This window comes from Typopeltis vanoorti, chromosome 14, assembly GCF_054136105.1.
Source record: "Typopeltis vanoorti isolate ZY-2024b chromosome 14, IOZ_Tvanoo_1.0, whole genome shotgun sequence".
In the NCBI taxonomy this organism is placed as follows: Eukaryota; Metazoa; Arthropoda; class Arachnida; order Uropygi; family Thelyphonidae; genus Typopeltis; species Typopeltis vanoorti.
In genome coordinates, this window is record NC_143562.1 from 104092697 (window position 1) to 104118526 (window position 25830).

Sequence of the window (25830 nt, forward strand, 5' to 3'; positions counted from 1 at the left end):
TCTATGCTGGGTAACTGGATTTTAGTTATATAGGATAGACTAAAAATAGGGAAATTATTTATATTTTCTTTTTATTGTACAATACATTTTTGATGTCTGGACAAAATAAAGATCTTGCATAATTTCTTCACTTAAATATTGCCTTACCTTAGAGAACCAATTTCATTTTTAATTTTTTTGCGATAATTTTTTTCTAATCGCTTACAAGACAAAATATTTTTCTTTGTTCTTAAAGAAATTAATTCACGATAATTATTTGAAATATTCTTTTAAAAAAAGAAAACCGACTGCCGAAGTTCCAGATTATATTATTTTTATTTTTGTACAAAACCATCGAAATCGAATAATACTTCACAGATTTCCTTTAGGACACGGTGGAGCAACTTGGCTTTATAGAGAATAACATGAAATTCTTTAATCATATCACTACATTTTTTCTTTATATTATATAGTAATCTACTGTTCTTTGTACTTTCACTTTCTTGGTTTCCTTGTATAATTGGTCATTACAAAATGAAATTAACAGTTATGATTTAAATTTATATGTAGATATTTTCTGCATAATTCAGATATTTTATTCTCTAATTTTTAAAGTAAGCGATACATTTGCTTATTTTTATCATTCAAAATATGTATATCAAATACATCAAATGTGAAATTTCATTTCCTTTCACAATAGAATTGAACTTTATTTTGCCTCTGACAGTTACCCCCCCCCCCCAATGCATCACTATCACACACCTGAAAACTGTTATGAAACATAGGTACAGTTTTTATTTAATTCATTATTTTTCTCTAGTAATTGTTCCACATAACTTTAATTTTTCGATACTGAAACTATGTGGTGATTATTATAAATTAGCAAATTATAAATCAGAAAATATACATATTATTTCCTGATTATTATAAATCAGGAAATTATGTGATATTTGGTAATAGGCAAAATTAATATTTAAAATCACTGTCATTCTTCAAATGCAATATCAGAATAAAGAAAGTGGAAAACCAAACAAGAAATTTCTGCCTGTAAAATATTCAGATATTGCTTGAGGCTCTTTAGTGTGCAGCATATTCTATTGTTCTGTTTCTCAGTGGGGTTTAGAAATCTCCGTTAGCTTAGAGCTGGGCAGAAAGGAATAATTAGTAGGTATTCCCAAGACAATTCATTTATGAGATGGCAAGCAGCAACAGCAGTGACATTCAGGGTAAGAAAACTTCGTGAGATGCAGAAAAGTTGGAGCCTTCACCTTTCGAGCAGCTCTTGTTCTACTGATGAGGAGAGAAATCTTTCTAGCTCTGAAGATAGCGATTCTGCCTGTACTTTAGATATGTCTTCATGCAGAAAATGGGTGATCGCCACTGAACGTACACCAGCTTGTCCACAGTTTCCCTTCATAGGTAAGCCAGGAATTACTGAAGACTTTGACTCCAGCAACATTTTAAGCTCTTTCCGTTCTATTTTTAGATGATGATATTCTTTCCTTCATAGTGGAACAGACTAACCTTTATGCTTGCCAACAACATCAACAATTTGAGTACAGTCCACATTCTTGGAGCCCAATAGATATCAACATGCTCCTTACATTTATAGCACTCTTGATTGTGCAACTATCGATGAAAGCCTTATGCCATTCAAAGGTAGACTGAAATGTAAGCAGTATATTCCCAAAAAGAAAGCGAAGTATGGAGTAAAATTTTTTATGCTTTGCGAATCGGAAAGTGGATATCTTTGGGATTTCAAACCTTATATGGGAAAGCAAACTGTAATCAAACATTCAAGCCATTCTGAAGGAATCTGGATCTGCTTTTCCTTTCTCCAATATGTACCCAAATTTGTCTTTTTCTGAGCATGGATTATAGAAAGTGTAAGGTTGTTTTATATTTTTATGATGAAACTGAGCTTTTAGAGCATGACTCTGATCCAGACTGTACAATAGGCTGATGACAAGTCAATGAAGGCAGCCAGATTTTAGTTTCTTTTGGAAGCTAGCATCAGTTTGAGTTGTTAAAGCCAAAACTTGATCATAACAGTTTCTTCCCAGGCCTAAAGTCAGCTTGCTCTATAGGGGAGCCATCTTGATGAGCAGGGATGAAAATAATGGAATGAAACAATTACAGTATTACAGTTTCCATTCTACTTTCTTCTTTTTTTTTTTTTTTTTGCTTGCTGCTCATTCATCTTATTATTTAATACCTTGTCATGACATCATTCTACTGTCCAGTGATTTACTGAAGCTTTTAATTTAGATTGAGATCTAAGCAGATAGTGGACAATCTACCCATCTGACCAAAGAATGCCAACTTGCAGGAGCAGAGAGCTGATCTTTAGTGGAACAGATAAGAGTACTAAGTTTCAGGTAGGGGTTGAAAGCTGTGTAGTGGTTGTATTTCCTTAAGGATTTGGCTATTATTTCAGATACAACATGGATGTAGGGGATGGTGACAGCATTCTTGAAATACTTTTCAAGAGATGGTTGTGGACTAGGATTTTGACTATTTTTTTAATTCTATATGAACTATAGCTATTAGATAGGAAAGTATTGTGTATATGGTTGAGTTTTATTGAAAGAGTGGTTTCAGGCTCTATTGGTTAGAGCTTTAATGATGCTATAAAGCAGTGTTTCTCAAACTTCAAATATCTATGTACCCCTTCTTAAATTTTCATTATTACCAAGTATCCCCTTACCAAAAAAATAAATAAATAAATAATAATAAATAAATAAATAAATAAATAAGTATATTTCATTGTAAATGTCTATTTTATTTTTAACAGAACAAAGTTTATAAAGATACTATAAATTTTTACTTAATTTAAATAATTTATCATCAATGAGAGGAGTGAAACTGCTTATGGTGGGATAAAATCTCAGCAAAATTTGGCTCTATAGTTGTTAATTTCAATCTCAGATGCAGTTTGACATCTATAATGCGGTTCCTCTTCTTCATCTTAATATCTACAAGGGCTGAAAATCCAACTTTGCACAGATATGTTTCTATTGCACAGAAAATGGAGAAATGAACCTTAGAGCTTTATCTGTTAATTCAGGAAATTCATTCTGTATTTGTAGCCAAAATGATGATAACATATTCTCATTGTATTTATTTTTTAGGAAACTATCAGAAGCTAGTTCTAAAAATTGTTCTTCTATTGGTGACAAACCTGATAAGATACCCATTCAATATTAATGTCCAAATCAGGAAAATATTTTTCTAGATTCATTTGTAAGCTTTGTAAATGCTGCATTATAGTAATTTTCACATCATCATCAATTTGTTCATTTGAACTTGTAAACAATTCATGAAGATATAAAAATGCATCAAATTCTCAATTACCAACCTGCTTTTGCCATAACTTCATCTTTGCCAATGTGGTGTTCACTTTATCTTGGACATGAAATATAGAAATTTCCTTGCCTTGTAAAGACAAATTAAGATTATTTAATACAGTAAATATATCTGCCAGGTATGCTAACTGACTGAGCCATTTCCAATTATGTAAATGTTTTTTCAATTCAAAATTTTTATCAAGAAAATCTTGTAATTCATTCCAAAGATTATTTGGAATGAACTACAATTTTAAATGAGTAAGGACTTTTCCACAAGAAAGCCAATGAACATCGCTATGGAAAAGAAGTTGTGTATGATTACTTCCAATTTCTTCGCAAAGTTGAGAGAAAAGTCTGGCATTTGGAGGATGACCTTTAATATAATTTATGATTTTTACAGCTTCATTCAGAACTTTTCTTAGGTCTGTAGATGTCATATGTGTAGCCAAAGCTTTCCTATGTATGCAGAAGTGTGTTGACTTTGTATCTGGTACAACAGTTTGAATCCTTGAAACAAGTAGTTTTTTAGATCAGACCATGGATTTCGCTCTGTCCGTGGTTATTCCAACACAACTTTTCCAATCAAGCTTGTTTTGATGCATAAATTTATTTATATTGTTGAATATTTCTTTTCCTTTTGTATGTTCTGGCAAGGGTTGGCAAAATAAAGGCCATCATGAAGTTCTTGATTTTTTTCGTACCTAACAAACACTAGATGTTGATGGATTCATTGACTTGCAATGCATAATAACAACTCTTATGTATATCGGATAGCAATGTTTGTTTTATGTTTTCAGCCATTTCAGTGATTCTTCGATGAACAGTACTATTTGAAAGGCAAATCTGATCAAAAGACCTTTTTTGCATTATCTCCGCTGCACCACTTTTTGCTATTAATAGCAACACACGATATGAAGCTTCTAAAGCCTTCATATTTTCACCTACTGACATGATCAACGTCATTTTTTGAGATTCTTTAAAATTTTTTAGTTTATTTTGAAAAAAATTCTACAGGTTTGTCCTTGTATTCATTATATTTTGATTCAAAATGGTGATTTAAATTAGATGGCTTCATGGTTTCATTTTTTGAAGTTTCACTACAAATGAGACATAACGGAATAGGTTCCTTTCATTTCCCATCGTTGAAAATCCACATTTCAAGTAATTCATATTGTACTTACGAAGTTTTTTCATCTTCTTCCTAGTTGGTTCTTTAGAGATGTCAGACAACACATTCTTATCAATTTCATTTGATCCAGATACAATATCAAACATTGTCTTGTTGCTTATAGCTACTTTTATGTGTTATATAGCTCTCTTTTGTGCATTTTATAAATCCAGTCTTTAACTAATGATCCATACTTAAGAATTTGAAAGCTAAAAAATTATAATATTTATTATAGGTATTATAACTTTCGTACATTATTAAAGCAATTATATCACTATAAAAGTAGTGCAAACCTATTAATCAATATTTTAACTAATAACAAATTTGTACTATGATCAAATAATGAAGCACATTGATTAATATCTGCTTAACTGTCTTAATTACATTTACCAATGATTCGTATAATTACTTTTTTTTTATCAGTCATTATGTATGCTCTTTGCATTGTTGCAGGCTTGCAATGTATGTTCATATACGAAGCTAAACGAAGATTCACAAGTGATCGCCAGATAATTTGCAAACTATTGAAATGAAGCAGTTATCATAATTTGAGTAGGAAAATTTATATATAATATATAATTTATTGAGAAATATATATGTTTAAAATAATCCTTTTTTTCTTAATGATTCCATATATTAATGATGCATAGTCAAAAATTGCCACGTATCCCCTGAAGACTTTTCACATACCTCTGGGGGTACAAGCACCACACTTTGAGAAACACTGCTATAAAGAAATACAATCTCTACATAGCTTTCAAGCCCTATCTGAAACTTGCTGCCCTTACCTGTTCCACTAAAGATCAGTTTTCTCCTCTCTCAATTCCTGGAGTATATAAAGTTCCCCACTCCTGTAAGAAGGCATACTTTGGACGGACAAGTAGATAGATCAGTCATGATTCACTTAGATGAACACAAAACATATATATGCAATCAGTACTATGGTCAGTCTGGTCTTGCATACCATGCATTGAATACTATTATAGAATCAACTGGGAAAACACCACATGCCCCATCATGGCAATTTAGAAAAGAACAACTATTTTCAGAATCTGGAGCTGCCCTCAGAAATCAACCGAATTTAAATAAATATGGATGCAAGAAACTTCCCAAAATTTGGGAAACATTAATCCTCAAAGATCCCATTTACAACAGAGGCCCCTACAGAAGCTCATAAAAGGTGTCCTACCTAGATAGGACTCAAGTGTTACATCTAAGTGTTTTATTTAGTAGTATCCTGTTGCATTTGTGTGTGTTATATTATATTCCATTAAACCTCCTCCCAGCAACTAAGTCTTAACACACAGATTAGATAAAGATTAAATCACATTAGCAGGAACTAAGCATAGAAAAATGTGAAAGTTGAGATTCAACATAAAAAGCTGAATAAGCATTTGCTGCAATGGAAAATTAGAAGAAATTAAGACCCAGGAAAGTCAGCAGAATGTAATGAAACTTGAATAATGGCTGAATTTATCTTGCCTCAGATAAATCCACAGTTCCGACTTCATGACAAAGAAAGACAGTTGGGATAATCAGAACTGACAGATCCTGTATCTCTAACTTTCACTGTATGAACCTGCAGACTGCAAAATAATGGTGTGTGTGTGTATCTGTATGAACTGTTCACATAACATGGATGGATTAGACCTACAGACATCTCTTGAAAGTTTCAACTCATACATTTAACAATGTTTTTCTATCATAATTTACCTTTTCTTCTTCATCATGAGCTTTCCGAACAATTCTCTGAAGTTGAATCTTACGTTTCTCTTCTGCTCGTTGAAGCTTCTGTTCCATAATTATTCGTTGCCTTTGTTGCTTTTCCTCCTTCCATGCTTTCATTTCTTCCACCTATTTAAAAAAAATCAGAAATATAAAGCGAATATTTTTTATTTATGAATAATCAACTAATACTATTCATTAAATTCTTTTTATGGAGAGCTTGTGTACACCATACAGTTCTTATGTTTCTAACTCAATACATAGTTGTATTTCATGATTACCTGGTGAGTCAATCAACATTTTCTTCAGATTTTGTCAATTTAGTCTTTAAGGTAAGGTTCTTGTTTTCAAAACTCCTTTATTTTTCCCCCCAATAATAATTGTATATTTGAGTTCACACGTGAGAGGTCTATGTATGTGTGTGTGTGTGTTTTCTGTACATATTTTTCTTTTTAATGGGCTATTCATTTTTAATCTGACCAACACAAAGTGGTGGTCACTTCCCATTTGAAATTACCAGGATACATTGGTACCTTCAATATGGTTCTACCAATCTGAATCTAGCAATCAATAATAACATAACTGACAAAACTTTTATTTTGTGTGTGTTCTCTGTAGGTGAATTTTTACATATTTTTAAGTTGGAAAATAGTGCGAATAATGACAAATCTATGTCGTAAGCAGTTTTTTAAGGACTAAGGACTGATACAGTTAGTAGTAACTACAGCATTATTTACATCCTTTAGATGCTGGTCTTTCTCTGGATCTATTTTCTGCTATCCTCACAGTGAACACCTGTTTTTCCATTACCATGGTGTAATCCATACCAGCTTAGATTAGCTCTATCTGCACATTTATGAATATTAACAATGTAAAGTTTGTTATTAATATCTTAATTTTTAATATAATTCTGCCATTTTTTCAATTGTATAATTTTTCTAACTTTCCATGTAGTCTTTCATCAACTGTTCCCATCCCCCACATAATCCACTTTTTGGATCCATCATCAAATTCCTGCCATGTACCCTCAAGGGTGTACACTGTACAGGAAATGATAGTACTACATGAAAAACTTACATCCTTACTAACTTCCTATCTACAATTTTCCTCCGAATCAGTCTGTTACTTGTCAAAACTCCAATATTATCAGATCTTATATTTCTATTGTCTAAGGCACTTTTTACCATATCGATCTACCTATATCTTGGTCTTCCTCTGGGTCGTTTTCTTGCCAACCTGACAGAGAGCACTTAGTTTGCTAATCTTTCCTTGCCCATTCTGTTTAAGTGACCATACCACCTGAGATTAGCTCTGCTAACGCATTCCTGGATGCTGACCATGTCAAGTTCCTTCCTAATATCCCCGTTTTTAATATGATATTACCATTGATGCCATCTGTTCGTACCCCCTAATCTTTCTCAGGACTCTCATATCTGCAGTCTCTAGTCTTTGGTCAAGTGTTTTACTTCTGACCCAGATCTCAGATCCATTAGTTAAAACTGGTTTGAACACTGTCTTGTATACAGCTAATTTAGTGTTCCGACTAATTTCTCTCTTATTCCATATGAATTTATTCAATTAACTGCCTACCATACCAACTTTGTTTATTCTACTGTCTATTTCCATATTTAATTTACCATCATCAGTAAAAATTATGCCTAAGTAGCTGAAATCTTTTACTTGTTCTATAGGTTCTCCATTCACAATGCAGTTGATACTTTCAATTCTGCCTATTTTCACTGTATTTGTCTTTTTAATGCTGACCTTCATACCACATCTATTACATCATCAGTTATTCAATTTAGTCAGAGAATCCTGCAGACTTGTAGTGGATTTATTTAGAAGTATAACAACATCCGCATAAAGCAAAGAGCTGACATTAACATCTCCAATTTTGATATCAAGTTTAATACCACTTTCCTTCACGATGTGATCCATATAGATAATGAATAACTGAGAGGATAATGTACATCCTTGTCTGACACCATTTTAACATTAAACCATCTATCTTCCTGTACTTCAATTCTAACTGCTGCCCCATAACTCAAATAAAGACTAAGTATTGCTTGATATAATGCCCCACTGACACCATATAACTGTAGCGCATTGAATAGCTTCTCTCTTGGCACCTTGTGATAACTTAAATACAGATCTTTGTTATATTCCCATGATGATTTCTCAACAACTGTCATAAAGTGAAAATCTGATCCTGACAGCCTCTATTTGGCCTGAATCCAGCTTGTTCTCTTCCCCAAGATTTTCTTCCACAATTCTTCTCAACCGTTTCTCAAGTATACTTGCATAAATCTTACCAGGAACACTCAGTAGGGAAATACCTCTGTAATTCTCACATTCAGTGTTATTTCCCTTTTTATATATGGGTACTATTACTCTACTCCAATCATTTGGAATTTGTCCCTCTGTCCAGGCCTTCTGAATTATGCAGTGCAGTCACTGTAAGACTTTTATACCTCCATACTTCAGCATTTCTGGTCGAATATCATCTACTCCTGCTGCCTTTCCACATTTCAAGCCTTTGGATGGCTTTTTCTACTTCAAGTATGGATAGGTATTCCTGACTGTATGCCTGTTGAGTGTTATTTTACCACTGTGATATTACTGCTTTTTTCATTTAGCAAATTTTCGAAGTAATTACCGCAAACTTCAATTTTCTCCAAAAACTGGAGAAAAAGGATATCTTTTTCTCCAGTTTTCATGTCACCTTTATCATCCCTAATTCCTTTTACAACACTCTTTCTTTCATTTCTGAGCTTTTTCAACAACCTCCAGAATATCTTGCCACTTTCTAGATATTTATTTTCTATGTTCTTACCAAATTCTTCCCATGACTTTTGTTTAGCTAGTTTTACACAGTATTTAGCTTTCTTACATTTGTGTCTGTATTCTCTAAGAGCACAAGCTGACTTATTTGACAGGAACTTTTGATATGCTTTCTTCTTTTCCTTCACTGCTTCTTTAACTTCCTGTGTCCAACATGGATATCTGATTTTTCTATCCTTGCAGACAACCTCTCTGGCAATCACATGCCTCTCTGGCTGAATCAATCGGGGTTTTCTGCAAGGCTTGCGATTGAATTTTCAAGGTTTGGTTACTGTTCTCAAACTCTTTCATTTTTTCTTCTCTATAAAGAATCTTTGTGTATTTTAGTCTACAGTTCACATCTGAGAGCTGCTCAACTTTTATTCACTTTAAAACTTTCTTACATGTTATTCTTTTCAATATGAAATTCAGTTTCATACTGCTCAAGACTAAATAGAGATCACTTCCAATTTCAAATCCTCTGTACACTCTGGTGTCCTGCACCAGGGAGAAAACGTCACTTTCAACAATAACATAGTCAATGAGACTTTTCTTATTCCTTGCCTCTTCTCTCCATGTGAATTTGTGCACATTTTTATGTTGGAAAATGGTGTTAGTAATAACCAGTCCATGTCCTGAGCAGAAATTCAAGAGATTTGCCATTATTATTAGCTTTGCTCTTTTCTCCAAATTTTCCCAATATATTTTTGTATGTCTGACAATCAATTTCCTACTCTGATGGCTCATACTTCTACCTTAGTAGAACCTTCTGAGGGACCATAGTCACAAATTAGTCTCATTGTCCAGTTCCCCATTCTCATATTTGCCTACATCACTCTGCTTGATATTGCCTGCCATTCAAGAAGATTAGCCTTGTATTTAGTGTTGAATACTATGGCTACTCCTTCTTTTCCTTGTCATTGCTGAATATAACATTTTGTGTTTATTGCTCAGAAAGATCTCACCAGTTTTTGTCTTTTTTTGTTTCAGTCGCCCCTATTATGTCAATCTGGTACTTATCTAATTCCTCAGCTAGCTCCATTTCTTTGTCATTCAGGCTTCTTATGTTGATATTCTAGTAGTAAGACTTATGCGTTGGTTAGACATAACTGGTAATTAATTTATGGAATTAACAACGCATATAAAGTATATTAATTAAAGATAACTTTAATGAATCACTTCTATATTTCGGCAATGTGACTTTGCTGAAATATAGAAGTGATTCATTAAAGTTATCTTTAATTCTTATATTGATAGTACTGATCTTCAACTCTGGTGATGTTGAGTTGGGGTGTGTTTTCAGATTTGTTCCAGTAGCTGATTTTTCGTTGTTTGCCTTGGTTCCCTGGTGAAAACAATGGGAGCCTTGTGTAACCGGACAACACTCCAGCCAGCGTGAAATTCTGTGATGTTGTACTATCATTTTGTATTTTGGTTTAAGCCAATAAGAATACAATTTGCTTGGCTAAATCACAAATTGCCAGTGCATCCTCGTTCGTTCAGTATCCAGGTAGATACCTAACAGGGTGCACCACGAGAAGGTGAAGATTGGACATTAGGTTAAAAGCCCTGGTCGGTCCTCCGCATTCCTTTAAAGGCTATGTGAAGGTCTCTTCTCAGTTATACAGCTTTGACCCTTAAGCACTCCCCTTTTCTTCTTCATCAAGCTTTTCTTTCACAATTCTTCTCAACCATTTCTCAAGTATACTTGCAGAAATCTTACCAGGAACATTCAGAAGAGAAATACCTCTGCAATTCTCACATTTAGTTTTATTTCCCTTTTTATATATGGGTAGTATGAGGGCTCTACTCCAATGATCAGGAATTCATCCAGACTTTCTGAACCTTTCAGATCAATAAGTTAAAATTGGATTGAACACTGTCCTCCATACTGCTAGACTAATTTCCTTCTTATTCCATATATCTTTATTCAACTGGCTGCACAGTATATGCTTGCTTATTTTGCATCCATTTCCATATATTTAATTTCCCATATTTGCTAATAATTTGTAGAATATCTATATTAAAATTTGGATATTCCAAAAGTTAAAAATTAAAACTGTATTCACTTAAACTTAAGAAGTTAATAATACAGTATTTGTAAAGCTATTTATTAAGCATCTTTTTGTATATCATGAGCAAGCCATTGGCAGATATTATTTTTGTCGTTGACTACGGAAGTCTCTTGGATGTGAAATAAATTTGTTTAAATTAGATATTAGCAGTTAGTTATAATTTTGTATGAGCTGTCAAGTGCTGAAATATTTGTATGCAGACAAACATTGTTGTCAATTATGAGTAAAGGTTACCACTGTGATTCACGTTGCATGAAAGTAATAAAGTTAATTAAGGGAACTTATCTTAGTGCATAAAAGATTGTAAAAGGAAGAAATGTTATTAGCTCTACTTGTTTCATTTTGAAATTATAATACAATAAAATTTTCTGCACTGTGAAGAAAGAACTTCATCAGTTCAAGACCAATGTTGGAAAGCAGTAATGGCAGCATGATGGTGGACTTCAGCAGAAGTTTCCCAGCTGCATTTCTGAGCATGTGTGGAAGTGAAAAGAATGTAAACAAAAATTTTCCAGGCATTAAGCTGTGTCTTAAATATATGAAAATTAGACAGAAATTAGAAGTTAGATTGAGAAGTATAAAGAGATAAGTGTGAAGCTTTTTAGCAGTCATTAATCCATATAGGATTTGTTTCAGTTAAGGATGAAAAGAACTTTATTGATTTCCATGTTCACATAGAAATGGGCCCAACAATGTTTGTTTTATTTAGGATTCTCATTCTATAAGTGATTTTTAACAGTTCACACAGTTTTAGTTATTTATTCAGACACTTACATATAGAAGGCAGAGTTCTGAAGTGACAAAACTATTGATAAAGTCTTAAGAGAAATGTTGAGACTTTCATATAAAAGATTAATTTATTCTAAAGTGATGATATGGTTGATCAGATTTTAGCAGTATATTCAGTGGAGTTTGCTGTTACTTTCATACAGAAAGAAAAGTTATAGAAGTGTCTTGAATGAAAACAAAATATGTTTCTTAAGTGTTCTGTGATTTTAAGATGTAAGAAGAAGAAGAATTTGCTTGTCATGTGCTGCTGTCACACTGATGAAAAAAGAGTGAAGAAAGTGTACATCTATGTCTTACACCTGAGTTTTATATCAAACCATCCCCTATCTCTTTCAAATTTAACTGCAAACTTACAATTATTCTGTCATGTTGTACTATCATTTTTTATTTTGGTTTAAGCCAATAAGAATACAATTTGGTTGGCTAAATCCCAAATTGCCAGCCAATCCTACTTCATTCAGCATCCAAGTAGATACCTAACAGGGTGCACCACGAGAAGGTAAGGATTGGACATTTTGTATACAAGACAGTATTCAAGCCAGTTTTAACTTTTGGATCTGAGAGCTGGGTTAGAAGTAAAACACTTGACCAAAGACTAGAGACTGCAGATATGAGAGTCATGAGAAAGATTAGAGGCACGAACAGATAGCATCAACGGCAATATCATATTAAAAACGAGGATATTAGGAAAGAACTTGCCACTGTCAGCATCCAGGAATGTGTTAGCAGAGCTAATCTTAAGTGGTATGGTCACTTAAACAGAATGGGAGAGGAAAGATTAGCAAAACAAGTGTTTTCTGCCAGGTTGGCAGGAAAAAGACCCAGAGGAAGACCAGGATATACGTGGATTGATCAGTAAAAAGTGCCTTAGAAGATAGAAATATAAGATCTGATTACTGAAAAAGAGAGCCAAAAGGATTCACTTCGGCGATGCAAAATTATTCAAATTAAGTGGATATTGAATCCAACATTATTTCAACAAATAGAAAAACTACAAGAGTTTCATGCCAAATATAGAAACAATAAAAGTTTCGGCGGATCCAAGCGTAAGCAAACCTTTCATGACAGGAGCAACTCATAGTAAAGGTGGGGTAAGCTCTGATCACTATCCTCAGCGAAGCCTTTTAGCTCTTATTCAGTAATTCTTGGTGCCTTTTGTGATGCAACACTTTTTTAGCGACTCGCATGGTAAAGTATAAGTTCTGCATCACTTCAACCTGAGTATTTATTTACTTCTGGGTCTGGCCTCCGCTGGAGAGACCTCAACAAAGGTTGAAACCAGTTGGAAACTTGGGTGATGAATGGCAATGCTGTAACCCAGTGGTCGCCAAAGTGGTTGATATCGATCCCCAGGGGTTGATATAACATTTAGGGGTCGATTCAGGCTCAGGGGTTGATTGGGGGTCGATAGAAAAATATAAGACATTATTGTATGGGTAATATTTAATTCGGTTAACTTGGATCACCTCCATCCTGAATGTCAACGTAATTAAGAGTGAATCGTGGGAACAGTGACATGAATAGGACTTGTAAGATAGAGCAAGGTCATGAAAATAGTCTGAATAAACGAGTAAATGGAACCAATAAACAGATGTCCGTGGTTCCCGCCCGTGGTACATCCTATATATACCTATAGGAAGATTGTATTATTATTATTTTGTTGTCTAAATTAAATTTTGTATTTTATATATTATTTATCCCTCCTATCAAATATGTAATGTTAATAAGAACGTCAAAAACAAAAACGTATCCCTTTGATGTTAAGCCAATATAATAATATATATACTATATTATACATACAAGAAACACTAACTATAAAATAAACAATCTAAAACCTCACATAAGCGTCATTTTTGCTTGTCCTGTCATAATTACGTAAGAGTAAAATAGAGGGGGTCAATAAAAAGTCAAGAAATTCTTGAAGGGGTCGACGGTCAAAGAAGTTTGGCGACCCCTGCTGTAACCCATATAGTTAACTGATGCACGACTGTTGCTGTTACCCCTCGGATGAGATATGAGCAAATGAGTGGCTCTGCTCGATGGTGGGGTGAGCCTGTTACTGAGGAGAACAATTGGTGATTAGTTTACGGAATTAACAATGCATATAAAGTATTTTAATTAAAGGTAACTTTAATGAATAACTTCTATATTTCGGCAACGTCACATTGCCATCTTCAGGAACATAAAGATATGGTATGTGCATGCAGGCACTAACACAAAGCAAATGAGGAAGAAAGCAAGAAACTCATATTGTTCCTAAAGTCCTAATGGTGCCCTCTGGCGGGCTAATTTGGTAGTCTTGGCAGTTGGGCTGAAGTTCTCATAATGTAAGTCTCCCAAATTTGGGTGCACGAAACTACCCCAAATTTGGGAGACTTACATTATGAGAACTTCAGCCCAACTGCCAAGACTACCAAATTAGCCTACCAGAGGTAGGATTATACCAGAGTATAATTGTAAGTACCAGCTAGAAACCGGTCTGGGTAGCGACCCCCCCCCCATAATGTATAACATCATACATGTCCGCTAGGAGATGTGTTTTACATTATGGTAAATACTAAGGATAGTGATCAGAGCTTACTCCACCTTTACTACGAGTTGTCCCTGTCATGAAAGTTTTGCTTACACTTGGATCCACTGAAACTTTAATAGTTTCTATATTTGGCATAAAACTCTTGTAGTTTCTCTATTAGGCTTTGAAATAACGTTGAATTCAATATCCACTTAATTTGAATAAGAGCTGATAATGTTGGAGTCTTGACAAGTAACAGACTGATTTGGAGAAAAATTGTAGATAGGAAGTTAGTAATAATGTAAATTTTTAATGTAGTAGTATCATACATGTAAACCCCCTTGAGGATATATATCAGGTATTTCATGATGAACTTACAATTATCATAATTTGGAGAAAAGACCCAAATTAATAATAATTGTAAGTACCAGCTAGATTTCTATTCAGGACATGGACTAGTTCTTGCTAACACTATTTTACCATAAAAATGTATACAAATTCACATGGAGAAAAGATGCAAGAAAGAAGAACTGTCTCAATGACTGTTATTGTTGATAGCAATATTTTCTCAATGGTTCAGGACATAAGAATATACAGAGGATTTGAAATTGGAAGTAATCACCATTTTGTCTTCAGCAAGATAAAATCAAAGAAAGTTTAAAAACAAATCAAAGTTGAGCAGCTCTCAAATGTGAAATGCAGACTAAAATATACAAACATTATTCAAGAAAAAATGAAAGTTTTCATAGTAATTTATGGAGACACAAGTTAGATTAATTACTTTACTTATTATTGAGAAAGCAGTATTTGAAGTTTCGACCTCTGTATTGAGGTCATCATCAGGAAAACATACATATGTACAGGATACAAACTACATGACAATACACAACATAAAAGTAAGATGAATCAAAATGTTTGTTAATCATTTACCTTAGTAAATGTTTTTTTTCACCTCTGGTGAAAAAAACAAACAAAAAAAAACAGAACTACATTAAACAATTTCTAAAGTCCTCTCATATTAAGATTTTCTTCTGTTTGGGGTTGTTCTGGATACTATGCGGGTCGAAGATGGGTCCTCCAAATTCTTGGAATAACTAATCCATCATTCATTTCAGATTTGGATGAAGTTGCAGCATTTCACAGGCTTCTTTGAATTTTCTTTCAAACCAGGTTTTGGTGAAGTGTAGGAACTTGGTGCCTTTCCCAATTCTGTGACATGTTTGGAGTGCATGCTGACAGGCCTATTTTACCATAGTGGAGGTATTTAATGTGCCATTTGTGTTTATCTTTTCTAATTGGGATGGTGCATCCTGGTTACAGGTACACTGAATTTTGTAACCCCTGGTTGGGCAAGGTATGGAAGAGAATCTTTGGAAGAGCTAAGTAAATTTCTTAATTTTGCAGGGGGCTTGAAGGTTTTCTTAATACTATATTTAAGTAGTGTTCTATCTATTTTTTCCAAAATGCCCCTAATGTATGATATATCTATGACATTCTTGTAATCTTTTTTTGCTTTTAATTGCATTTTTATGGAGAATTTTGTGAACTTTTTTTTTATTATAGCCATTTTTTACAAACGTTTGGCTAATAATTTCAAATTCTTGCTCCGGAGCCTGTTCACTAGAGCAAATTTTTAGGGCTGTGTGTGAGGGTGCTGATGACTGCTAGTTTCTGTATTGGATGGTGGTATGAATTTTTATGTATGTATTGGCCTGTGTGTGTAGGTTTGTGGTAGAATGTGAAGGAGAGACAGTCTGAGGGAAGACGTGTAACAAGTGTGTCCAGAAAAGGAAGAGAGTTGTTGTTTTCGATCTTGATGGTGATTTTGATATGTTCGTGTTGTTGTTCAGGTGGTTTAGGAATGGGAATGTATTTAATGTTTTGTGGCCGTGGGGCCAAATGGCAAAAATATCATCAACATATCTGAGCCAGACTTTGGGCTGGCAGAATCTAGAGCTTGTTGCCCAGTCATCCATGTAAAAGTTAGTAGATATTGGGGGGAGGGGGGACCCATGGCCATACCTTCTTTTTGTAGGTAAAAATTATTTTGGATGTGAAATAATCAGAGCGAAGTACGTGGGCAAAGAGGGACACGATATTGGACGGAAATATGTTCTGATGGAGAAGAATAGTGTCATTAATCAGGACAGTAGTGAAAAGGACAGTTAAAGCTAACTAATAAATCTTCGTTGAGTGTGATGCTTCTAATTTTGTTTATGAAGTGCTGTGCATTTTTTTATGCAAGAGTGGGTATGACCTACCAATTCCTTGAGCGTGGCAGCTAGCTTCTTAGCTATGTGATAATTAGGGCTGTCAATTCCTTCAACTATTCCTTCTGTTTACATCTACCATATGTCTAATTTCATTTTGTAGCCTCATCTCATTTCTCATCTTAATCATTTCACTCTTGAATTCTTTCATTCCAGCAATCATTCCCAGTATTGCTCTCTCGGGTGGACAGGCAGGCAGGCAGGCAGAATTTTTTCTGCATTTCATAGTCACACCAGCTCTTGCACTGTCGGTCAGACTCACTTCTACTTCCACATTTCTGCTTTCTTTTCCTTTTTTGATCATTTTCGTATTCACAATCACATTCTCTGCACTCATATTCTCATGCTCACTCTTCTTGTTATCATTCTCAGTCTTGCATCCATCATTTCTTTTCAACACCTTCATCTGGTATTCTTCACTTCCCATTCACGACTTTCATTCAAATCACCACAGTTCAATTAATATATCACCCACCTCTTTTTATTTTCAATTCTTCATGTTACTGTACCTTAACATTAGGGCAATAAATAGCACACATCAACTGCATGCACACACGTATATAGTGTGCATACTGTTGACGCATGTTTTATAAATATATGTCAAAGCCTAATCAACACCTTCCCTAAGTATCCTGTTCATCATTCATGGATACATCCTCCATGCGACCAATGTTCCTTGAAGGGCTAGGGATTAAAGTGTTTGGATGTCTTGAGCACTAAGACCTATCACCTGTGCATTTAGAGGACTTTACATACACCACATACCTCTATTTAAGATGATTATAGCATAAAAAAGTTGGTAGTGAGCCATATTCTTCTAAACAATGTTTTTTAATACCCGGATTTGAAGCATAATAATCTATCTTATCTTCATTTGCTCAATGAAGGTCTCAGTTCAATCCATAGACTTGAATATCCAGGAAAACAACACTACTATCTCTTGATACCAAAAGATCAGGCTTTCTTACCACTACTTCAGTCCTGATATTTAGCTCGTTTCTGTCTAACTATACTTTCCGTTCTAGTCAGTTCTTTATGATAGCACATATTGAATCGTGTCTCAACTCTAATGTTATGGGTTCTAAAATAACATTGGGATATGTGTGTCATAGTCTCTCTCTCTCTCTCTCTCTCTCTTTCTGAATCAAAATCCATAACCAACATTCTCTGCTGATGACAGCACTCTCTCTATTCCTACTAATCACATGACAAACTTTGCAATGGTTGAATATCCCAAACTGTTTAGGGCAGTGGTTGTCCTAAACACTGATTTCTATACCATACTTCAATGAGGTGATGAGAATCTAGTCACCTTCAGCACTTCTAAAATTTGATTTTTTTCCCCCCATTACAAAAAAAAGTGCCCTTACTGCTTCTTTCCTTTCCTCTAATAGCTATTGGCACATCAATCAAGATCACATCTCTTTTCTGGAATTGACACTTTACTCTTCATTTCTACAGAATTCCCAGTCTTCAAAAAAATCTAGCATCCTTTTCACTAGATGTCACTTTATTTACCTATCCAGATGCTAACTCTGTCAATCCCATATCCAAATCTGAAAATTCTTGATACTGTCCAAAAGAAGGTAGTTGAAAATCTCTCTCTCAGAGTCAACTTGTTTTTTCTGTATTTTCAATAAATATTTCCAGGAATACTGCTCAGTAGACCTAGCATGAATGTTTTCCCTTATTTACACCTTATTTTTTCCCTATCTTACACACAATAACATGAGTAACAAATGTAAAACATCTATTTACAGTTCAAATACTTACATTCACCTTTCATTCCATCTCTCTATTAACTGGAACAGCCTTCCAATTAAGTATATAACAAAGACAATGTCCACCAATGATCAACAGATCTCTCTAATTGCAGCCTACACATTGCTTCAACCTACTGTAGGTTTTACAATCTGGGAGTGGTATTAAAAGAATCATCATCATCATCAAATTCCTGCCACGTACCCTCAAGAAGACTCCAACATTATCAGATCTTATATTTCTATCGTCTAAGGCACTTTGTACCATATCAATCCACCTAAATCTTAGTCTTCCTCTCAGTCATTTTCTGCCAACTTGGCAGAGAACACTTGTTTTGCTAATCATTCTTCGCCCATTCTGTTTAAGTGACCATATCACTTGAGACTACCTCTCCTAACGCATTCCTGGATGCTGACAATGTCAAGTTCTTTCCTAATATCCTCGTTTCTAATATGATATTGCCATTGATGCCATCTGTTCATGCCTATAATCTTTCTCAGGACTCTCATATCTATGGTCTCTAGTCTGTGGTCAAGTGTTTTACTTCTGACCCAGCTCTCAGATCCATAAGTTAAAACTGGTTTGAACACTGTCTTGTATACAGCTAATTTAGTGTTCCGACTAATTTCTCTCTTATTCCATATGAATTTATTCAATTGACTTCCCACCATACCAGCTTTGCTGATTCTGTTGTCTATTTCTATATTGAATTTACAATCTTCACTAAAAATCGTGCCTAAGTAGCTGAAATGTTTTACTTGTTCCACAGGTTCTCCATTCACAACACAGTTGACATTTTCAATGACTCTGCCTAATTTCATTGTCTTTGTCTTTTTATTGCTGACCTTCATACCATATCTATTACAACAGTTTTTCAATTTAGTTAGAGAATCCTGCAGACTTGTAGTGGATTTATTTAGAAGTATAACATCATCCGCATAAAGCAAAGAGCTGACATTAACATCTCCAATTTTGATATCAGGTTTAATACCACTTTCCTTCATAATGTGATCCATATAGATAATGAATAACAGAAGGGATAATGTACATCCTTGTCTCACACCAGATTTAACATTAAACCATCTTCCTGTACTTCCTTCAATTCTAACTACTGACTTACAACTCAAATAAACACTAAGTATTGCTTGATATAATGCCCCATTGACACCATATAACTGCAGCGTATTTAATAGCTTCTCTCTTCGCACCTTGTCATATGCCTTTTCCAAATCGACAAAACTTAAATACAGATCTTTGTTATATTCCCATGCTTTCTCAACTGTTTGTCGTAAAGTGAAGATATGATCCTGACAGCCTATTTGGCCTGAATCCAGCTTGTTCTTCACCAAGCTTTTCTTCCAGAATTCTTCTCAATCATTTCTCAAGTATACTTGCATAGATCTGGCCAGGAACACTTAGTCGGGAAATAACTCTGTAATTTTCACATTCAGTTTTATTTCCCTTTGTATATATGGGTACTATGAGAGCTCTACTCCAATCATCGGGAATTCGTCCCGCTGTCTAGGCTTTCTGAACTTCAGTGCAGTCACTGCAAGACTTTTATACCACCCTACTTCAGCATTTCTGGTCGAATATCATCTACTCCTGCTGCCTTTCCATATTTTAAGCCTTTGATGGCATTTTCTTCTTCAAGTATGGATATGTATTCCTGACTGCATGCCTGGTCAGTGTTTTTTACCACTGTGTTGTCATCACTGCTTGTTTCATTTAGCAGTTTTTCAAAGTAATTACTCCATACTTCAAGGATATCTTTTTCTGTTTTTATCCCGTTTTCATGTCACCTTTATCATCTCTAACTCCTTTTACAGCACTTTTTCCTGCATTCCTAAGCTTCTTCAACAACCTCCAGAATATTTTGCCACCTTCTTGATATTTATTTTCTATATTCTTCCCAAAGTCCTCCCATGACTTTTGTTTAGCTAGTTTTACACTTTTACACAGTGTTTAGCATTGTTGCATTTATGTCTGTATTCTCTAAGAGCACAAGCTGACTTATTTGCCAGGAACTTTTGATATGCTTTCTTCTTTTCCTTCACTGCCTCTTTAACTTCCTGTGTCCACCATGGAGTTCTAATTTTTCTATCCTTGCAGACAACTTCACCACATGCCTCTCTAGCTGAATCAATCAGGGATTTCTTCAAGGCTTGCCACTGAATCTCGAAGGTTTGATTCCTGTTCTCAAACTCTTTTATTTTTTCTTCAATAATCTTTGTGCATTTTAGTCTACAGTTCACATCTGAGAGCTGCTCAACTTTTATTTGCTTTAAAACTTTCTTACATGTTATTCTTTTCAATATGAAATTCAATTTTATCCTGCTCAAGACTAAATAGTGATCACTTCCAATTGCAAATCCTCTGTACACTCTGGTGTCCTGCACCAAGGAGAAAACATCACTATCAACAATAACATAGTCAATGAGACTTTTCTTATTCCTTGCCTCTTCTCTCCATGTGAATTTGTGCACATTTTTATGTTGGAACATGGTGTTAGTAATAACCAGTCCATATGCTGAGCAGAAATCCAACTGATATTTGCCATTATTATTAGCTTTGCTCTTTTCTCCAAATTTTCCCAAAACATTTTTGTATATCTCACAATCATTTCCTACTCTGCTATTTAGATCCGCAACAAAGACCAACTTTTCCTTTTTCATTGTGTCAGTAGCTTTCTCTAGAGCCTCAAAAAATTCCTCCAATTCTACCTTAGTAGAACCTTCTGTGGGACCATAGGCACAAATAAGTCTCATTGTCCAGTTCCCCATTCTCATATTTGCCCACATTACTCTACTTGAGACTGACTGCCATTCAAGAAGATTACCATTGTATTTTGTGTTGAATACTATGGCTACTCCTTCTTTTCCTTGATTGTCATTGCCTGAATATAACATGTTGTATTTATTGCTCAGAAAGATCTCACCAGTTTTTGTATTTTTTTGTTTCAGTCATACCAATTATGTTGATCTGGTAATTATCTAATTCTTCAGCTAGCTCCATTTCTTTACCATTCAGGCTTCTTATGTTGATAGTACCAATCTTCAACTCTAGTGATATTGAGTTGGGGTGTGTATTCAGATTTGTTCCAGTGGCTGACTTTTCGCTGTTCGCCCTGGTTCTCTGGCGAAAACAACGGGGGCCTTGTTTAACTAGGCTATGCCCCAGCCGGCATGAAATTTTATCATGTTGTTCCATCATTTTTTATTTTGGTTTAACCAATAAGAATAGAATTTGGTCGGCTAAATCCCAAATTGCCAGCCCATCATCGCTCGTTCAGTGTCCAGGTAGATACCCAACAGGGTGCACCACAAGAAGGTGGTGCACCCTGTTGGGATTGTGAGGATTGGACATTAGGGCAGAAGACCTTGTCGGTTCTCTGCATGCCTTTAAAGACTCTGTGGAGGTCTCCTCTCAGTTATACAGCTTTGACCCTTAATTTCTATTTCATTACAGTTTGAAAATACTGTTTTCACCACTAGACAGTAATAGAGATTATGTCAAGGAAAAAGCAAATTACTGTAAAGAAAGTAAAAGAAAGTAAGAGATGATTTAAAGAATGCTTACATATTTCAAAGTGCACTTTATTTCTCACAAAGGATATACAGTAGAATCTGCTTATTGTGATTGCTGATAATATTATTAATTGGCTATTGTTATGAAAATCAGTCGAACCCAAAATCTACCATTTAAAATGAATTAAAAATAATCCATCTATTATAATCAAAGTTCTGGTTATTGTTATCAAAATCATCAAATGTTTAGCTTTTTGCATCTCAGAATTAAGAATTTTAAAGGTTAATGAGGCAAAAATTGACAAGGAACATTTTTCAAAATCTGACTTTTGTGTTAATCTTTATTAACACAAATAAATACAGTCAAATTGTGATTTTTCAAGTTTATTTTTGTGCTTGTTAAAACAACCCTTAGCATTGTGACAGAAGTGAGTAAAAAATGTAAAGATTTATCTTTTCAAGAAAAGCAGTTAATTTTGGAGTAGTATGATAAGTTGCCCAAAACTTATCATACTATTTTTATTCACAAAGTGAAAAAAAATGCCTCAGGAGTAGTATTACAAGATGAGGACAAAATCAGAGGAAGATGGAAAGAATATTTCCGAAAACTACTAAATGAGGAGAATCCAAGAGAGAGGTGCAAGGATGGAGAGGTAAATGAGAGACCGGTGCAAGACATAAGTAGAGAGGAAGTGGTTTGGGTACTGAGAATAATGAAGAATGGAAAGGCTGTGGGAGCAGACCAGATACCTGGGGAAGTGTGGAAAAGTTTGGGCAGTGAGGGCATGGATATGTTATGGGATCTGATGTGTAAAATAGCCCAACAGGAAAAGATACCAGAGGAATGGAGGAAAAGTATTCTCGTACCAATCTACAAAGGAAGAGGAGATGTTCAATACTGTGGCAACTATAGAGGAATCAAGCTGATGTCACACACATTAAAAATATGGGAAAGCGTAATTGAAGCAAGGTTACGGCAGGAAACGAAAATTGGTGAGGAGCAGTTTGGATTTATGCCAGGAAGAGGGACAACGGATGCAATATTTGCGCTAGGGTGATGATGGAGAAATATAGAGAGATGCAAGTGGATCTGCACATGGTGTTTATAGACCTGGAAAAGGCATACGACAGAGTGGCCAGGCAGGAGGTATGGAGGTGTATGAGGAAGAAGGGGGTGTCGGAGAAGTACATGAGGTTGGTGAAGGAGATGTATGAGGGAACAGAAACTCAGGTCAGGTCTAGTGTCGGCATGACAGAAGGGATCCCCATTTTCGTAGGGCTACACCAAGGGTCAGCTCTGAGCCCCTACCTCTTTGACCTGGTCATGGATGTCCTAGTGGAGGATGTCAAGAAGGAGGCACCATGGAGCATGCACCATGGAAGAAACAGGGAAGAAGAAAACAAAGTACCTTGGGTCGGTTGTCGAGAGGAATGGTAACTTGGTTGAGGAAATACAGCACCAAATAACATGCGGTTGGATGAATTGGAGGAAGATGAGCGGGGTCCTATGTGGCAAGAGAGTGAGTTGTAAGAGGAGGAAAGCTGTATAAGATGGTGGTGAGGCTGGCGATGTTCCATGGTGCAGAGACGTGGCCTATAACCAAGGCACAGGAGAGGAAGATGGAGGTAGCAGAGATGCGGATGTTGAGATGGATGGATGGTGTGACAAAGAAGGACAGGATAAGGAATGACTACGTCAGAGGGACGGTTAAGGTGGGACCAATTGGCAAAAAGATACAAGAAAGTAGGCTAAGGTGGTTTGGACATGTAGAGAGGAAGGGTGAGGAGTATGTTGGTAAACGAGTGGAGTATATGGAGTTGGAGGGAAGGATGAAAAGAGGCAGGCCCAAGCTCAGGTGGAGGGATAAGGTGACAGAGGATCTTAGGGAGAAAGGATGGAGTCCGAAGGATGCTCTGGACCAGAGAACTTGGAAGAGGAAGGTTAAAGGTGCGCCGACCCCGTTTAACATGGGATAAGGCAGAGAGAAAGAAGAAGAAGAAGAAGTGAAAAAAATGCTTCAATTAATGGGTCTTTAATTCGTCAAAAACCAGAACTTGCAAAAATAACGGGCAAAGAAAATTTCACCGCAACTGAAGGATGGTTTAATAAATGGAAAAAGTGAGAGAATATTGCGCATTCATGGTGAAGAAAAAAAAAAAAAGTGCTGATTTTTTATCAGCTGATGCATGGATTAAGACCGAGTGGCCAAAAATTATTGCTGAATATTCTCCTGAGGATATTTACAATGCAGACAAAATGGGACTCTATTTTCGTGCAATGCCTGAGCATACTTATTTGTTTAAAAATGAAAGTACTAAAGGATTTAAATCTTCAAAAGAGCAAGTGACAGTTTTTTGTTGTGCTAACATGAAAGGTGAGAAATGAGAGCTCCTAGTGATTGGAAAAAGTAAAAATCCTCAGTGTTTTAAAGGCATCAAAAGTTTGCCTGTTAACTACTGTTCTAGTGCAGATGATTGGATGACTAATGCCATTTTCAACAATTGGTTAGTTAAGTGGGATCTTAAATTAAAGTGAAAAATTGTCTTGTTAACGACAATTGACGAATTGTCGTTAACAAGACTTTTAAAGCTATTATTGCAGGGAAGTTCGTGCAAGAATTATAGCTGAACTTCATTATATAAAAGACCAATCTGATGTAAGCGCAATTGCAAAAATGATCTCCCTTCTTGATGCATTGCATTTGGTAGCAATGTCATTGAAGCAAGTCTCAGAGAAGACTATGAAAACTTCTTCCAAAAAGGTGGATTTTTTAAAACAAACTCTGAAACTCCTTCTTCCGAAGAATTTGAATATCTTACAAATGAAATTTTTGATAAAAACCCCAGATGGTATGTCAAAAGAAGACTTTGAAAATTGGTTAGATATTGATAATAAAGATGAAGTGGTGGCTACAATGACAGTGTCAGAAATATATCGAGCTGCATCTGATGAGAACTTTAAACTAGTAGAAGAAAGTGAACCTAATAGACAGTAGTAGAAGAACAAATTTTAGAAGCTCCTCAACCAATGCCCAGATGCAAGAAACTCTGCAAATACTTTTCATGGTGTATAACATAGAGCAACAAATTTAGAAGGGCATTATGAGTATGAGCAATTTATTCATGAACTACTATATTCAAACACACGACAGACAACACGAGATAAGTTTTTAAAATAAATTTTATGTTGTTGCTTATTAAAAAGTTTATAACAATAAATTAAAATTAAATAATGTCTATAACAATAAATGATGCAATTTTTTATATCCTCTGTTCTGTTATCAGCTGGTTATTGTTAGCGAAAAGCAACTGTCCCAAAGTGATCACAATAAGCGGATTCTACGATAATTTTACAGTAAAATAATAAAATTTATAATACAGAATCAAATTGTAAAGAAAAAACATGCTTTTCTGGAGGCTCTCTCTGAAGATTGGTTACTGCAGACACATCAATCAATCCATCTCATTGAAGATATACTCCTTAATTTTTCTAGAAACTTTACCTTCTATTACTGTTTTGAGAAGTCCTGCCATCCTTTTGATGTGTCCAAAGTATATCAGCTTTCTTCTTTACAGTATCTTTAATGAGTCTTAAAATTATGCTGATCTTTTCTAGCAATCATCCATTTGACTGCCTTTCAGTATATGATATCCCCAACAGCCTTCACTGATGGGGATATCATATACTGAATAACTAACATAATTGCTTTTGTGATGTGATGTTACACATCACATCACAAAAGCAGTTATCATTTTCCTATCGTACTTCCTTAGGTCCCAGGTGTCACGTCCATAAGTTGCTGCTGGAAAAACAGCTCCATCCAAAATCAACTTTGTTCCTGTAGAGATAAATCCAT

General features: G+C 35.1%; 1 protein-coding gene across 2 annotated transcripts in view; it reads right to left on the reverse strand.

Annotated features, from left to right (window-relative positions):
- ssp3 (SCAPER domain-containing protein short spindle 3) overlaps window positions 1-25830 on the reverse strand; it is a 460137-nt gene that overhangs the window by 247817 nt on the left and 186490 nt on the right. For both annotated transcript variants that reach the window (XM_090403385.1, XM_090403386.1), the window contains one exon: window positions 6208-6348. In XM_090403385.1, coding sequence (XP_090259511.1) covers window positions 6208-6348 — 141 coding nt within the window. The remainder of the gene's footprint in view (window positions 1-6207; window positions 6349-25830) is intronic.